At 48.4% G+C, this 16492-nt stretch overlaps 1 protein-coding gene across 1 annotated transcript in view; it reads left to right on the forward strand.

Annotated features, from left to right (window-relative positions):
• The window catches only part of CHRNA7 (cholinergic receptor nicotinic alpha 7 subunit), a 122246-nt gene that overhangs the window by 53088 nt on the left and 52666 nt on the right, over nt 1–16492 (forward strand). The window contains exon 4 of the mRNA XM_029238334.1: nt 7386–7495. Within this exon, the coding sequence (XP_029094167.1) occupies nt 7386–7495 (110 nt within the window). The remainder of the gene's footprint in view (nt 1–7385; nt 7496–16492) is intronic.

Genomic DNA, 16492 nt, shown 5'->3' on the forward strand with positions numbered 1-16492 from the left:
AAGGATGCTCCCAGGCAATTCTTGGGCAGGTGAGTTTTAGTTGGATACAAGTGGACATTGAGGGATAGAAAACAGAAAATGGATTTACTTCACACTGTCTGCTGTTTGTCCCAGGGGTACCCTTAGCTACGTCTCAGACCCCTTGCAGAACTTTCCTGTAGTGAATAAAGTAGGAACCTTTGAGAGTCTCCCCTGCAGGATTTAAAGCAACGTTCTTCAGTGTGTGGATCCCACCTGCACACCTGTGCCCGCCGACTCCAGCTTCCCTCCTTTTGCCAGGGGTGCAGGGTCTGTGTTCCCCTGGAAGCCAGCCCTTCCTCAGTGGGCTTGGTTCTGTCTCCTGGCACCTGCTGAGAGCTGGGCTTTCACAACTGCCCCTATCGCCTGGAGCATCAAAATAGTGCCTGTGAGCCACTCATTAGCATACAGACATGATGCAGTCTGTCCCCATAAATCCGCCCGGTGACTCCCTGGTTCCTCTTAACCTTTATGGCAAGGCTCCCCTGAGCAGTGACCCCTGCCCTACTGTCCTCAATCTCTCCACTTGCATTCTCACTTAAACTCACCTTCATCTGGCTGTGTGTAAGCAAAGCACTAACCCCCAGGTTACTACATATTATGAGTAATGTTTTTACCCAGTTTATTTTGATGAGAATTTTCAACTATACCAAGAAGTTGAATTTATAGCACGCACCCATATACCTGCCTCCTGGATTCTATAATTAGCATTTTACTATACTTGCTTTATCCCATATCTGGGAATCTATTCATCTAGTTTATTTTTAAATGCAGCTCAAAGTAGAATAGTGGACAGTGGTGCCCTTTCACCCACATATTTCATGGAGATCTCAAGAGTTCAGAGGATTTTTTTTCTTTCTTTCAAGGTAAAGTATTTGCATACAATGCAATGCACAGATTCTAAGAGTGTATCTGTCAATAAATTGCCAGTAATGCCTTCAGGTCTGCAGCCCCCGCCCCCATCCCCTGCATTCAGGACTGTCATGTAAGGTATAGCTCTGGGAATCCTGGGGCATAATGCAAATGCTTCCTTTTTTACATAAAACTGCTTGTTTCCCAAGCCCTCTAAAGTGCAGAGCTGCTGTGGACATTTTTCTCATGGAGGGAGAGACACACTGAATTTGCCCCTGGCATGTCAGGTCATGTTTCCCTGAGTCTGTGTTTCTTAGCCCTCAGTACGTGACTGATCTTCAGCAATGTATATTATTTGGTGATTTTTACAAGGGTGTTGGTTTCCAGGAAAAATGTAACTGGATTATTACTTACTGCATTGAGTTCAGGTTCTCCATAAATAAACACCCTTGCTTTGGAGGATGTCACCAGAGGCCTCTAAATTTCTTTCAAGCACAGTGTATTTCTAATTAAGACTTGCATTTGCAGAGGCACCTGCAGCTTCATTTGTTTTAAAACTCACTTTTTAATCTCATGTACCTATTCAACTAATCTTTTCAAGCACCTGCTTTGTGGAAAGCATTGAACTAGGCCATGTAAGGGGGGCCCAGAAAAGGATGCGACCCAGTTTCTACTTGCAAACCATTTCCAATCCGGCTGTGTAATTTACATTCTAAAGAAGATTCAAATATCAAGACCAAGTACCTCCCTAGAGAATTGGCAGGAGGCAGGCTGGCTGTGTAGACCGTGGAGTTGGCAGGTGGGAGAAATCTCTGCTTTACAGAAACGGGAGGGAGAGGAGGAAAGGCACAGACTCTTCTGAATGTGATGATCAGGGAGCCCGAGTGTCTGTAGGTGTGACCTTGCTAATTAGTGCTTCTTTCCAGGTGCCCACCTTGTGGAAAACAAGTTGGGTGCCTTCGTAGCGCATGTCCTTATAAAGCTGGGTGGCACATTTATCTGGCACCTGTAGCTCATGGAGCAGCTGTAACAGTAGCTCCCAGCTGAATTTTAAGGAATCACAAGTATCTTGGATTTAGAGCAGACCTTAAAAGTTATCTAACCTCTGCCCTATCCAGTGTTTCCATCTGGAAAGCCATGGCATTCCTATTGTGGCCATAGCATGGCCAATGGGGAACTCAGATGTCACCCCGACAACCTTGGGAGCTGCCCCAGAGCCATGTGTAAGACGACCACCTTGATTCCTGCTCTTTGTGTTCTCCCAACTGGTGACCAGCCTCGTCTGCCCCAGCTATGGGGACAGACAAGAAGTGAGGCTCCATGCTGAAGACGGTCAAGGCCAGAGTCCCCAGGGAGGGAGGGCAGAAATGTGGACAGGAGGGGACAGAGGACCCAGGAGATTGCTCTCAGCAATTGGTTTTTCTCTCCTCTCATTTCATGTTGCTGAATTCCTGTTCTGAAAACCTGAATCCACATAATCTTTTCTCTAGGTATTTAAACTCTGAGGTCAATATTATACAAATGATGGATTTTCTATACATTCAAAAAGAGAAGCAGAGAAAACATTCTCTTTGACCTACAGTTTGTTGATTGTGTTTTCCTTTCTCTTACCTGTCCTTGATTTGTAGGACTTTCCAGTTATTTAGATAACCTGAAGGAAGAGAAAGTGTCTGATGTTTCTGTTTACCTCTATATTCACAGGAGGAGGAAGCAGTGTATTTTCTTGGCAGATTAGTTTTATCATTTGGGGAGGCCTGTCAGACATAATCTGATTTAATCTACGAGAAGCCATTTCAGTTTCTAAAGAGACATTTGAGCCATCCAGAGACTTGTAGTTGCTTTAAAAATAAATCTGTTGTCTTTAATTTTGGAATTTTGACCATTCTTCTGGTTTCAGGTTTCCCATCCTTTTTATGCTTATTTTTTACCTCCTAATTCTAATGATGGAATGAATAGCATCATAGAATATTAGATTCTAAACCATATTTATTCCTAAAATGCTTACCTTCTTCATTTCTGCATTCTTTATCACTTTTCTCTGACAAATAGAAATGCCATACGTTATGCTCATAGATGAGATGTCGGTGGCTTGCTTAGGGCCATAAGAGTAACCCACAGTTAAGGGTGGTGTTTCAATCACTGTGTCCCACTGAGAGAAGAAAGTTTTAGGGCAGAAGGAAGGAGGAGGCCCACTCTCTTCCTCTGAGATCAAAACAGTTGACGGAAAGAATGTTCAGAGCATGTGTGTGTGAGGTGTTTCCTGACACCAGGCGCTTGGTGTCTGCCCATCCAATAGCTGGTTCTGTGATTCTCGGGACTCGACCTTGGTGTCCAGCAGTTCAGTTTTATTCTGAGTTAGCGTGCAGTCCCTCGAGGTAAGGGCTCAGTCCCACAAACCGCCCCCACTTGAGACACAAACTGCAGATGAGGGAGCCAGGCAACCCACACTTCTGTCCACCTGAGTTCAAATTCGGACGTTCCCACCACACCCCGCTTGGGTACAGTATTTTCCTAGAACAGCTCCTGGAACTCAAGAGAAACCTTCATCTATGTTTCCAATTTATTATAAAGGATGCAGCTCATGCACAGCTGAAGGAGGAGATGCCAGGGCAGGTATGAGGGGAGAAGTGGAACTTCTGTTTCCCCACCCCAGCCACTGTGTCCCTGCACCTTGATGTGGTCACCAGCCTTGTTTTTTTTTTTTTTTTTTCTGCTCCAACAGCATCGTTTGTTTATTTATTTATTATTAATTTTTATTGGAGTATAGTTGCTTTACAATGTCAGCCTTATTGTTCAGAGTTTCATAACCCAGTCTCCAGCCTCTCCTCTTCCCAGAGATAGGGGTGGGGTGGGGATAAGGGTTCCCAACCTCTAATGCAGGGTTGATCTTTCCGGTGACCAGAGGCATTCTGCTGGCCTGAGGCTGACTAGGGGCCCCACCCTAAGCCAACTCATTAGTATAAAAAATATGCTTAAAAGACATCTGATCACTCAGGAAGTTCCCAGGGTTTTAGGAGCTCTGTGCCAGGAACCAAGGAAAAAGACCAAATATATTTCTTATTATACCATACTGTATTTTTTTTAAATGAAGTAAACTTTCCCTTTCTTCTCTTTCATTCCCTTGCTCTCACTCTCTGCTTTCTTTCTTTCTTGCATGAAATATTTCCATGCAAGTGTGCACACACACATTTAAAAAGAGTTTCCTGTGGGCCCAAGGCAGGTTGTAATAGGGCCAGTTCTCAGACCCCTGAAAGAGTGGGATTCTTCCTGTGCATTTTAGATCAAGGGCCCCTTCCTCCCCTGCGTTTCCCCTTAAGCATCCCATGTAATCGTATCTTGATGACTTAATGAGAAGGAATCACACAGAAATAGGGAGAGAATGCAAAGTGCAGCCTCTTCTGACGGGAAGCTCTGGGAGGGTTGGCGTTTCTAGGTTCATCCCTGTTTCCAGGTGCTCACGTGTGGAAGCCGTGCCAGCTGCTGTCTGTGCACAGATTTTGCTCAGTGCCTCTGCCTTCCTGGGCCTTGCAATCTGAGAGGCAGTCAGTACTTTGGAGGATAGAAACTCCCCCCCACCACTTGTTTATGGGCCCCTTTCCACATCCATTCTTTTTTTTTTTTTTTTTTTTTTTGCGGTACGTGGACCTCTCACTGTTGTGGCCTCTCCCGTTGCGGAGCACAGCCTCCAGACACACAGGCCCAGCGGCCATGGCTCACGGGCCCAGCTGCTCCGCGGCACGTGGGATCTTCCCGGGCTGGGGCACGAACCCGGGTTCCCGCATCGGCAGGCGGACTCTCAACCACTGCACCACCAGGGAAGCCCCTCCACATCCATTCTTAAGAAATCTTCATGCAAATCCAGGACAACGCAGCACCAAGGTTCCTGCTCCATCCACCTTCTGACACTGAGCTGGCCCTTGCTCTCTCCACCTTTGGCTGCAGCTCAGTTATTACAGCTCTCATGTCCTCTGAGATTTTGTGAAAGAGAGGGTTCCCTCTTCCTTTTAAAGCCATCATGTATCACGTGCCTCCCAGGGCCATGTGACTTACCTGCTGTGACACTATCTCATTGCATCCTTACAGTGCCTGATGAGGTGTGACACATACGAGCAAACTGCAGCACAGAGAGGGTGGTTTACCTGCTAGAGCTCACACAGTTCTTCTCTGCCGGAGCCTTGGTACAAACCTGCCTGTCTGATTCCAAAGCTCCCGGTAGCCCCCCTTTCTGCCGTGAGGGTGGGAGAGACCCAGCTTGGCTTTGGACTAAGGAAGAGCCCCAGAAGGGCAGTGCCTTCAGGGATGATGAGCAGCCCACCTTGTTGGGGTGCAGAATCTGCCTGTGCAGACAGATTGGATGGGAAGAACCAACCACGGTAGAGCCCAGGAGTCACCCAGCTTGAAGTCAAATAATGCTGTTCTGAATCCCGATCCAGTGACCAACAAAAAATATATCACTTCTCTGGGACTCCGATTTCTCTTGTAAATAGGAATAGTAATGCTGGCATCCTGGCATCCTGGTGAGCATGGTACACATAGCAGACACTGAGTGAGCAGGATGGCCGGGATACATGCCCTGGGGCACAGGGAGCTGGGGAGACGGGAGGGGTGAGGAATTGCCAGGGAGGCTTCCTGCAGCTCAGATCAGGTGCCCTTAGGAGAGGTCCCTGCTTCCCCTTGCCCTGTGGCCATCATTTCAGCAGGCAGAGGAGATGGGTGTCTGCCTGCCACACCTACCTTCCTGGGCAGTTCTTGGGGCCCTGGGGCCCTGAGCAGCATGGTGGGGAAGGTGACAGTGTAAGGCTCTGTGATAATCAGCTGCCAGAGGAGCATCCCAGCTGGATATGAAGCTGGATGTGAGGACTTGGTCAGGAAAGCACAGATGTTGGGCACATAAGGGCTTATGCCCAGAGCAAGGGAGAGGAAAGAAGGGAGCGCTGGGCAAATGGGGCAGAGTTGGAGCCGCTGGAGCGGACACAGCATGGCTGGTACCCAGGCCTTCCTGCAAAACCGCTGGAACAGGTCTGGCACTTTCTGGGTGCTGTGCTGTCCTGTCACAGCAGGGTGAGGATGGGAGAGACCCTCCCCAGCTGCACATGTCTAATTAGAAACATCGGCCTGGTGGGTCTCTATCCTAAATGCCCCAGATGATACTTCAGCACGTTAGGTAGCAATACACCCTCCTTTCCATGGTCCATGGCTGTGAAATGCTGTTACTTGCCTGCATATTCCTTCTTGCCTGACTTCAGGTAGGCCCAGAACTGGGATGCTTGCCTGCCCTTTCCAGAGGATGGTGGGATCTCTGGGACATGCCCTTTGACCCCTGCTGCAAGTTTCAGGAGCTCTAGATCCACAGCCCCTTGGCTGCAATTCTCAAATCTCAGCAACTCTGAACATGACAGGATTTTTGGTTTGTTTGTTTGTTTTTGTTTTTATAACTTTACATCAAACTGATATTGATATGCATTTATTTTCTCAGTAAAAATATGCATGTTCTGCTGCAGAAAGAATGATTGATTATAGGGAGTTGTCCCTGGACCAGCTTGGGGTGTTGCATCACATACCTTTTTAAATCTGAGAAAGTTTGAGCTCCGGAGCAGGTGGCCCCAGGGGGACTGAATACAGGATGGGGGCCTTTACTGGGTCGGCTCGGATTATGCACACCTGTAGCTGATGAGTCCAAACCCAGCAGCTCTGCGGTCCTGGCTGGGTGCTGCTGGTTGTCCAGCAGTGCAGGTGGGGTCCTACCTGGGCAGTCTTCACAGAGCTAGTGGACCCCAGGTAGCTCTGGGGTGCATAGTCCTGGCACGGAGGACCCCACACATGGGCCTTCATCTCACAGAGATCCCTCAAGAGCCAATTTCAGGCCTAGCCCCAAAGAGATGCACCTGTGTTCACGTGTTTATAAATATTTCCTGTACCCTCATGTGCTGATTCATTGTTTTACTGCCAACACCCATGTTTGCATTTTTGAGTTGTGGTGTCAGAAGCACTATTCCTACATGAAAATAAGAATTCAAATCCAAAAACAGCGCCTTAGAAATTTCTGAGAGGTACCCCTGCAGCTGCACGAAGTTGTTTCATGGAAATAAATATTCGTCATTTTTCCAGCTTGGTTCTTGTTCTAATTGAAATAATGAATTTATTTGTCCAAAGTGTCTTTACAGTGGAAAACTTCGAAGGCAAAACAGTTCTTCATTTGGCTAGGAAAAAACCCATCTGCTATGGGAGGGGAAGGCTTGGGGGCATTCAGTGAACTGGAATTAACTTTAATGCTACCCTCTGACTGTGGTCATGGTGACAGCAGGATCTTAAATGTGATTTTTTTGCTATTCATGGTCATTTTGTAAGGGGTTATTTAATTCCCAGTTTCCATATATTTTACAGATAGCAACTCAATTATGTAAATAAGTGTCTGGAACTCTTTTTGGTTTTGAACTTATCTAATAATCTCTTATAAGATATATTAGCAGGCAAGGAAGCAAAGTGCTGCTAATGCTGCCCTCTGTGTTTGTCAGTCTTGGATGGATCACTATTTACAGTGGAATATGTCAGAGTATCCAGGCGTGAAGACGGTTCGTTTCCCAGATGGCCAGATTTGGAAGCCAGACATTCTCCTCTACAACAGGTAAGCACAGTGGACAAAGGAGAAAAATGAGTTTATTTTTGGACATGTTTAACAATCAAGCATATTTGAGTATTTTATAGCAATGCCAGTACATTATCTGTAACTTGGGACTGTGGATCCCCACGAGGCTTTGTAGGAAGCAGCTCTGTCCCATGTCCAGCGTTCTCTGTCCTGGCACGCAGGCCTGCAGCACCCAGCACACTTCCCCGGACGGCCATGTCCACAGGGCTGTGCATTACAGGTGTGTAGGTACTTGTGTGCATGTTGGCACTGAGACATTTTTGCTTGTGGTCATACCTTTGCCCCTGAATGACAGCAGTTACAATCACAGCATGAGAAGTTGCTGGTCGACGGGACGCATGGCTGGAGTCCACTTTCTGGACCCAGGTCCTCATTTGATGCAGTGTCCTTTGGGCATTGGGAGAGCCCTGTGGGGCAGCTGCGCACAGGAGACTGTCATCTCTAGCCACACTCAGAAGCTTGTACCTGACAGAAGAAAGACAGATAGCAGTCATGTTCTAATAAATGTAGTCCTTCTCCTGAGGTCAGGAAAGGAAGGATTCATTAGTCATCCAAAGCTGTCTGATTTGTAGAGTGGAAGCCCAGAAGGCAGATATCCAGGTAGGGTAAATTCCTAGAAGCATTAAATTATTTGCTAAACTACATAGTCACAAAAGGGAACCCAGCGCCTTTCTTTCTAATAAGGCATAGGATGGGATAACCAGCTTAATATACAAGAAAGATATTTCCTAGTGATGGCTGCTGCCTCTGGTCCCACGTGGACAAGAAGGAAGCCGAGTACCTTCCTGACTCAGGAAACAGTGCTGCCATTGGCCACTGCCCACAGTCATCCCCCCGGGACCAGCTGATGTGTTTGTCCTGCACTGGCTCCTTCCAGAAGGCTGGGTATTCCAAGTCTTGCTTTCCCTTTTAATTCTTTTTCTTTCTTACGGACATCACATTTCATTTGAATCATTGGGCCTGTCTCTAAGAGACTATACCTCTTCTGATTTGCTGCCACTCTTCAGTTTCTTAAATTAGTTCAGGCAGCTGAGCTTTGAAAGATGTCTCAGGTCAGAGTAAGTGATCCCAACTGAGTAGAAGCACAGGAGTTCCCATGCCTTCTCCTTGGCTCATCTGTTTCCTGGGGGTGGCTATGTTAGTTGCCCAGGGCTGCCAGAACAAAATACTGCAGACTGGGTGACTTAAACAACAGAAATTTATTTTCTCAGAGAAATTTATTTTCTCTTGGAGGCTGGAAGTCCCAAATCCAGGTGTCTGCAGTGTTGGTTTCTCCTGAGGCCTCTCTCCTTGGCTTGCAGATGGCCACCTTCTCCCTATGTCCTCACAAGGTCTTCCCTCTGTGTGTGTCTGTGTCCTCATCTCTTCTTATAAAGACATTAGTCATGTTGGATTAGGGCCTATTCTAGTGACCTCATTTTAACTTAGTTACCTCTTTAAAGACTATCTCCAAATACAGTTTCACTCAGAGATACTTGGGCATGTGGATTAGGACTTCAGCCGATGACTTTTGGGGGAACACAATTCAGCCTATTACAGGGGCATTGCCGTTGACTGCTTAAGGACAAAGGGTTAGGATTGAACAAGTCTGGGTGTAAGTCTTAACCGTAATGTTTACTATGTCTGTAAGCCTCAGATTCCTCCTTTGCCCAGTGGGGGAAATGCCAACCTCGCAGAGTTTGGAAGGATGACTGCAGATGTATGTGGCATGCTTGGGTGGTACTTGGCAAAGAGTAAACATTCACTAATGGCAGTCGTGTGCTCACAGGCCTGATGAGGAGGATTTCTGCTTCAAGTAAGACGGGTTTGACAATTTAAAAAAGAAATACCAATAGTATTTTCCATTATTCTCAATTCAGTTTTTTTATCTGAAATCAAGAATAAATATTATAATATGGTAGAATCTTAAGAATGAGGCTTTAAGAGATGGGTCTTATGGCTTATCTGTAAGACCTTAAACCCCAATAAATAAAATGTTTGGAGTTCCTAATATTTTGGCTAATGAAGAGTTACCAAGTATTCTATACATACCTGAATTTCAAGGAGCAAAGATACAGCGGTCTCCGTCTGATGGATGACACCTGGGACCCGGCCCCCAGGAATAATGCTTCCCCTTTTTCCTCTCCTGTATCCCCTGGAGCTCCAAATAACCATCTTCCTCCTGCCTCTCATCCCTATTGAATGAGTCCACCAGCCTCTGTCACGGGATCTGTAGAGGCTGCCTCCTCTTCTGCGTTAGTTTTCTTCCGAGAAATGAGATATAGGATTTTTTACCTGAAGTAACTGCTAACTATATGGCTGCGCGTCCACGTGAGCACAGCGAGGGCTAAGCACGTTACGGAAGATATTGAAGCCAGTCGTAGACACGGCGCCAGTTATCTTTTGCTGCTTAACAAATTAACAAATGACCCTGAGCTTAGTGGCTTAAGGAAAAAACACAGCGCAGATAATTTCTCGCCATGCTGTGGGCTGGCTGGGCCCGTGTGGCTGCTTGTCTGCTCCGTGAGATGCTGGTGGAAGGCGACGGGCCGGGGCTTAGATGAGCTGGGATGTGGGGATGCACTGCCAGGGCTGGCAGTGGTGGTGATTGTGCCATGGGTGGGGGCTCAGCCGGGGCTGCACCTGTGCCAGCTCAGCTGTCTCCTCCCTCCCCGAAGGTCTTCCACGTGGCCTGGAGACACAGGAGAGGCAGGATGTGGGGGCTCCGGGGCCCTTAGGGACTGAGCGTGAGAAACCAGTCAGCCCTTTACTTGGTGGTCCTGTTGGGCAGAGTAGATCTGGGCGCAGCCTGGAGGAGGGAGGAGAAATCAGCTGTCCCCTTATCCAGGGCACCAGGGAGGGAGGCGGGGAGGCTGCCCTGGGGAGACCAGCTGTCCAGGCTGAGAGGGGACAGTGATGACACAGGAAGGTCGAAGTAAAGACTGGGAGGAGTGGAAGGACCAAAACAGACGCGCATAATGAAGGAGCACTCAGCTCAGGGCGCCCTGTGGGGCTAGGAGGAGGGGGAGACGCAGGGTGACCCCGTTATCCCTGCCTCCATGGGCTAGCCTCCCTCCGCTGCCACTCCTCCTGCCCCAGGTGTGTGTGGGCCCCCCGCCAACCCCCACCCCGCAGCCTCCTCTTCCACCTGCTGTCCGTCGGCTCAGGGATGTGCCCCGACTCCCACTGTTTACACGTGCCCCCTCTCGGCATGGGACAGTCACCCTTCTCTCTGCCCCCAGACCTCAACTCGACACCCCTTTGGCTCCAGACACCTCTCTCTGTCACGTGATCTCCCAGAAGGGCGTTCCTGTGCCCAGTAGCACGCAGGTTCTGCCCCCTCTCCTGGGCACCTGGAAAGCACCTGACTAATATTTGTGCACAGATGAGATGGAAGCACGGAGGGAAGGCCCAGGTGTGAGGAGGAGCAAAGGGGATGATCTTTGTGATGCCAGTGCTGCTAAGGACAGCAAAGGGAAGAAAGGAAGGAGAGAAATCATATTGGCAGCCTGGAAAATGTGAGACTGGGTGACTGAGTCCAGAAACTGACACAGGAAGTAGCAAAAACAGGCCTGAATTCAGTAAGATCCTAACCTTCCGATACTATTCTGTTATGGAGGATTTTGAGAGATGTTGAACTTGATGCTTTCCACCAGCCAGAGGGTCTCAGAATAGTACGTTTCCTCAGTGGGTGCATGTGATAGTTCATTATGTGTGTGTGATGGGGCTGGGCGCGCTTCCTTGAGGAGGGGACGTGCCGTCCTTCTGTGTGAGCCGTGGTTTGGAAGGGAGCATTGATTCAGGTCAGGGGGAAACATCACCGACACGTATGTTACATTTCTCCCTCTATTCCAGCTGAATTTTGTAGTCCAAGTGCGAGCCCCACGTGGTTTTTGAGATAGAATACATTTCCTGTGCTTTGAAGAGGCTGGGTCACTGCAAAACAGCCATCTCTGCATCATTTCTGGGATGCACTGCTTTAGTTCCCTGAGGGATGGTGAACAAGTTACCACTGCTGGCCAGCTGGCTGGGTGGCTCTGAGGAGAGGACGGGCACTGATAAAACCATCCCTGCTAGATACTGAGCCCAGTGGTTTCTTTGTTACTTTGTTCTGCTTTACTTTAAGCTTGCAGTTCAAGGATTTGTCTGAACACAATCTTGCTCAAAGTGAGTAGCAATTGTGGATGGCTTGTTATGATTTCCTCCCCTTTTTTGGTTTTTATCTTCTGTATGATTACGCTTATTGATGTCCTAGAATAGGGGATACAAATCAATAAAATGGTTGCCTCTGGGAGGGACATTTGACTGGAAAGGGGCATGAGGGAACTTTCTGAGGTAATGGGAGTGTCTGTATCTTGACTTCATGGTGATTATGGTCACGTGAATGTAATCTGCATCAAAATTCAATGAACCAGGACCTCCCTGGCGGCGCAGTGGTTAAGAATCCGCCTGCCAGTGCAGGGGACATTGATTCCATCCCTGGGCCAGGAAGGTCCCACATGCCGCAGAACACCTAAGCCTGTGTGCCACAACTACTGAGCCTGCACTCTAGAGCCTGCGAGCCACAACTGCTGAAGCCTGCGTGCCTAGAGCTCATGCTCTGCAACAAGAGAAGCCACTGCAATGAGAAGCCCGTGCACTGCAACGAAGAGCAACCCCCGCTCGCCACAACTAGAGAAAGCCTGCACTCAGCAACAAAGACCCAACACAGCCAAAAAAAAAAAAAAATTCAATGAACCACACACCAAAAATCTGTGCTTTCTTCTTGTAAATTATAGATCAATTTGAAACGTGTAGTAGGTTGAATAGCAGATGGTTCACAAATAAAGAGAAGATCAGTGAACTGGAAGGCACATTTAAGTCATTTACACAGAATGTAGCAAAGAGATGCAAAAAGATGAAAAATAAGAGAAATGTCGCGACTTTGAGAATAGAGTGAGATGTCCTTAAAATGTTTAATTGGAGTCCGAGATAGAACTAATAGAGAAAACGAGGGAAAAGCAGTGTTTAAAGAAATAATGGCTGGGAATTTTCCAGAAATTATAAAAAATACGAATCATCAGGTAAAGGATCCCCAACCAATCCTAACTGGGACAAATGGTATTTATTGCAGTTCCTGTCTTTGCAGAACAAATCACTCCAAAATTTAAAATAAGAATCCTTGTGACCTCCCCCCCTCACTGTGGGTCAGGGATTTGGGGAGGGGTCCAGCCCGGTGCTCTGACTCCAGGTCTTGTGAAGTTTCAGCCCAGTGCTGGCTGGGGCAGCAGTCAGCGAGGAGCCTGACTGGGGCATCCCAACAAACCAGATGGCTGGCAAATTGATTTTGGCCCTCAGTTGGGAGCCTTAATTCTTATGCGCATGAGCTTCTTAATGGATTGCATGTCCTCCTGGTGTGGTGGCTGGCTTCCCTCAGAATGAGTCATGCAAGAGACTGACCAGGGAAAAGCTACAATGCCTGTGGGCAGAATGAAAGGCCTGGCTGGTATCAGCATCGCTTTTCAGAGGAAAGCCTGAGCTCCAGCAACGTCTTGGCCACCCCTGCACTGTGCAACCATGGGCAGCTGCCTCAGCCTCTCCAGGCTTCTCAGTTCTTGAGCTGTTTCTTGAGAAAATCCCATGACAATAATGGAATCTTTGTTGATGAAGGTAATTTGCTGATGTTTTTGTTGGTTCTGTATTTTTAGGACAGCGAGGGGTGTCAACCATCTCTTTCTCACAGGCTGTGCAAAACCACATTTGCACGTCTGCAGGCACCTGTCTGGCTCCGAGGCTGCAAGCCTCTGGCTCCAGCCCTCTTTCTGTCACATGTTCCCCTGACCCTGTGGCTGATGGCAGACCCTGGGGAGAGGGCAGTGCATGCAGTGTGATCCAGCCTGAGAGGGCTTGTAATTGTGCTGATCAGTGAGTCACCAGTGAAATAGAATTTATTCTCTTCCCAAGTGTCTTAAATTCCCTTAGAAATCAAGACAAGGATTCAAGTGCACATTGTCTGAGAGAGGACGTGAGACCAGGGAGGGAGGGAAACGAATATAGGATGCGTCAAAAAGCTACTGCTGTGGGCAACAGGGCCCATTCCCACCGGGGACGTCCGGGATGTTTATCTGCCAACCGCCTTCTGTCCTAGATTGACAGCTGCTTCCAGGGGTATCATTCCGTTTGCTTGTCCCATGCACAAACCAGAGCCTCGGTCAGGGCTGCCGATTCTTGGCATGGGCAGCTGTCAGGGCCTCAGGCACGGACAGGACAGCTATCAGCATGGTCAGCTCAGTGCAGGTGAGTGGCCCACTGAAGTTCTAGTCGTCTTCACCTTGGCCTGATTGGAGGTCCAATCCCAGCTCCTGGGGGCAGGGCAGCAGTGATGTGAGTGATGGGAAAGCATCTTGGGACTCAGGCAAAGTGGAGGAGGCAGGCAGGTGGCAAAGGTAACAGAGACCAGCTGGGACCTGCATCCTTGTGAGTGGCAGTTGCTCCCCTGGGCAGCATGTGTTGTCATGGTATCACAGTGGTCCACATGTGGGATGGGATCTTAGGGAGTGAATCTCTTAGACTCAGTGCTGTCGCTGCTATTGGCTCCACAAGGAGGTTCCCAGGTTGATGCTCCCAGGCCCATCACACAGCCGTGGCTGGTCTGGGGGTGGGGGTCAGGGCAGGAGGCATCACTGAAAGGACGTCAGTGGCAGTTCTTGTTACGGCAGGAAACTCCAGTTGAGCAAAGGTAATTTTCAGCTTTGGATCTTAGAGAAGGAGGCTTTAGGGTGTGCTGTGATAGCATCTGCATTATCAAATCTTCTGACCTTACCTGGAGGGAGGCTGTTTGTAGATAAGGTGAGGTGAGAAGAGGGCGGAGCAGTTTTTAGGAAGTGAGTGGAACCTCCGAACTTTGTCCATCCAACCCTCCCCCTCCTCACCCCTGCCACTGTTGATGTTTGTTTTTCGTTTGTCTCTTCACTCAACCAATATTTAATGAAGGCTTACATGCTGTTATCACACAGTGTTCTAGGATCTGAGGACATCGCAGTGATCAAGATGGACAGCCCTCTAGGGGAAGGGAGAGAGGGAGGGGAGAGCATGCATCAGGTTTTTGGGGCTTTGATAATTGGGGAGAGAGCCTCACATGTGCTGGAGCCAGAGGTGGGGTGTGAGACCAGCAGAATGGCTAGAGGGAGGCTGTGGAAGAAGTGAGAGCATCAGGGAGGCAGATGCTCTTGGCAGAAGGAACAGGTGCACAGGCCTGTCAGGAAAGGTTGTGAAAGGCTTTGAAATGCTTTGATCATCATCATAAAATAAATTAAATGGTGAAGGAGAGAGAAAGATGAGTGGGAGTCTATGACATCTCCGCGTGAGGTCACCTGCACCCTCTAGGTTATCAGATGCTCTAGTAGACTCAGTAGGTCATGGTCTTTGAACTACCTTTCACCTTTGTAAGTTCTAGAACCAGTAGTGGTGGAGATGATTCCAGTGCATAGAGAAGCAAATGGATTCTGTCTGGTGGACTCTTCTGTGAATAGACGGGATCAGCATTCCTGGTCACCAGTGTCCATGTCTGCTCTTTGGTTGCTCCTTAGAATTGGTCTTTGATGCCTTGCTGTTGCCCTCATTACCTAATGACTGAAAAAAAAAAAAAAATCTTTGACACATGTTCATTTTATATTTGTGTAAGTATCATGATTTTATCTTTTTAAAATGTATCTTTTTTTGATCAACCTGAGGCGGGAACTTGTCATCTAGATCTCTCCTCGGAACAGAAGGGGCCAGGGTGGCAGGAGTGGCAGGGGAGAGGCTCAGAGACACTGGAGGTGCCGCCCAAGTCTCCCAGGTCTTGGCTTTTACTTTGAATGAGACAGGAGAGCCTCTGAGCCTCTTGGTAAAATTGCATTTCCTTTTATTGCTCTGAATAACTGTCAAAATCCTAATTCATATTCTCCTTTTGACTTGCTAGCAGCTGATTCCCATCCCATGGTTATTTGTCTGGAAGTTATTATCTGTTCTTCTCTGCTTGCACACTCCTCCCAGCTTACGGCAGTGGACGTGTTTGACCTCTGTCATTTCCTCCAGCATCTTGGTAAAATCAGGGGACAGAGGGCACGTGGACGTGCATCCTCATTCAGCTGCTGGGATCCCAGAGACCCGGCTGCCTCATACTGACTTGGAGCCCAGCCTTTCTGCACAGCATGGACTGTCACTAGCCGACCTTTAGTGCCCCTGCTTTGCTCCACTCTTTCTGCAGAGGGCTGGGTGGCTTCAAAGTCTGTGTTAGCATCCACGTTTCTCAGGGCAGGAAACTGGTGCCTGGAGAGGTTCAGCCACTTGCCCGAGGTTACCCAGCAGGGCATGCTTGACTCTGGAGTGTGATGTACTTGCCTCTAGCTGTGCTTTTAGAGCTCTTGTGTTTTATTTTTCTACAAGTTAGACAAAGCTTCCTGAGAATCAACTCCACTTTCACACCTTCTCTGGCCACTCTGTCTCAGCCTTTTTTTCTTGCACTCTGGAAGGCGTGAGCCTGTCTCCTCCCAATTTCAGAGCCGCTGGGGGATTTTCATACATTGCTTCTTGCTGATCTTTCCTCAGCATCCGACAACCGAATTTTCCTGGACCAAATCCCTTGCCAGCCAGCGTGGAATGACAAAATGCAAACTGCTGGGTGAGAGTTAGAGTAGAATTTCAAACAGAGAGCCGGGTGCTGCAGCCAGCTGGGTTTTCTAGGGATAGCTTTGTATCCAGGGCTGCCCTGGCAAGACTCTCTTCCTACCTGTGGCGCCAGGCCAGCCCATGGAGTCCCCCACCCCCTGCACCCTGAGGGCTGCAAGACCCATCCAGCCCAAGAGCCTGGCTTTGGGAGTTGAGCTTATTGATCTTCGTGATATCAGACATGGAGCCAACTCAGCTGTAAGGGTCTGTGTAGTAAATACGTGAGACAGGAATTCAAGGGGGAGTTCAGTCATCCTCAGGAGCCTCCTGAGGGAAGGGAGAGGCCAAGGTCAGCCATCACGCTGC

Source organism: Monodon monoceros, unplaced genomic scaffold, assembly GCF_005190385.1.
Source record: "Monodon monoceros isolate NGI ecotype Baffin Bay Population unplaced genomic scaffold, NGI_Narwhal_1 Super_Scaffold_21, whole genome shotgun sequence".
Classification (NCBI taxonomy): domain Eukaryota; kingdom Metazoa; phylum Chordata; class Mammalia; order Artiodactyla; family Monodontidae; genus Monodon; species Monodon monoceros.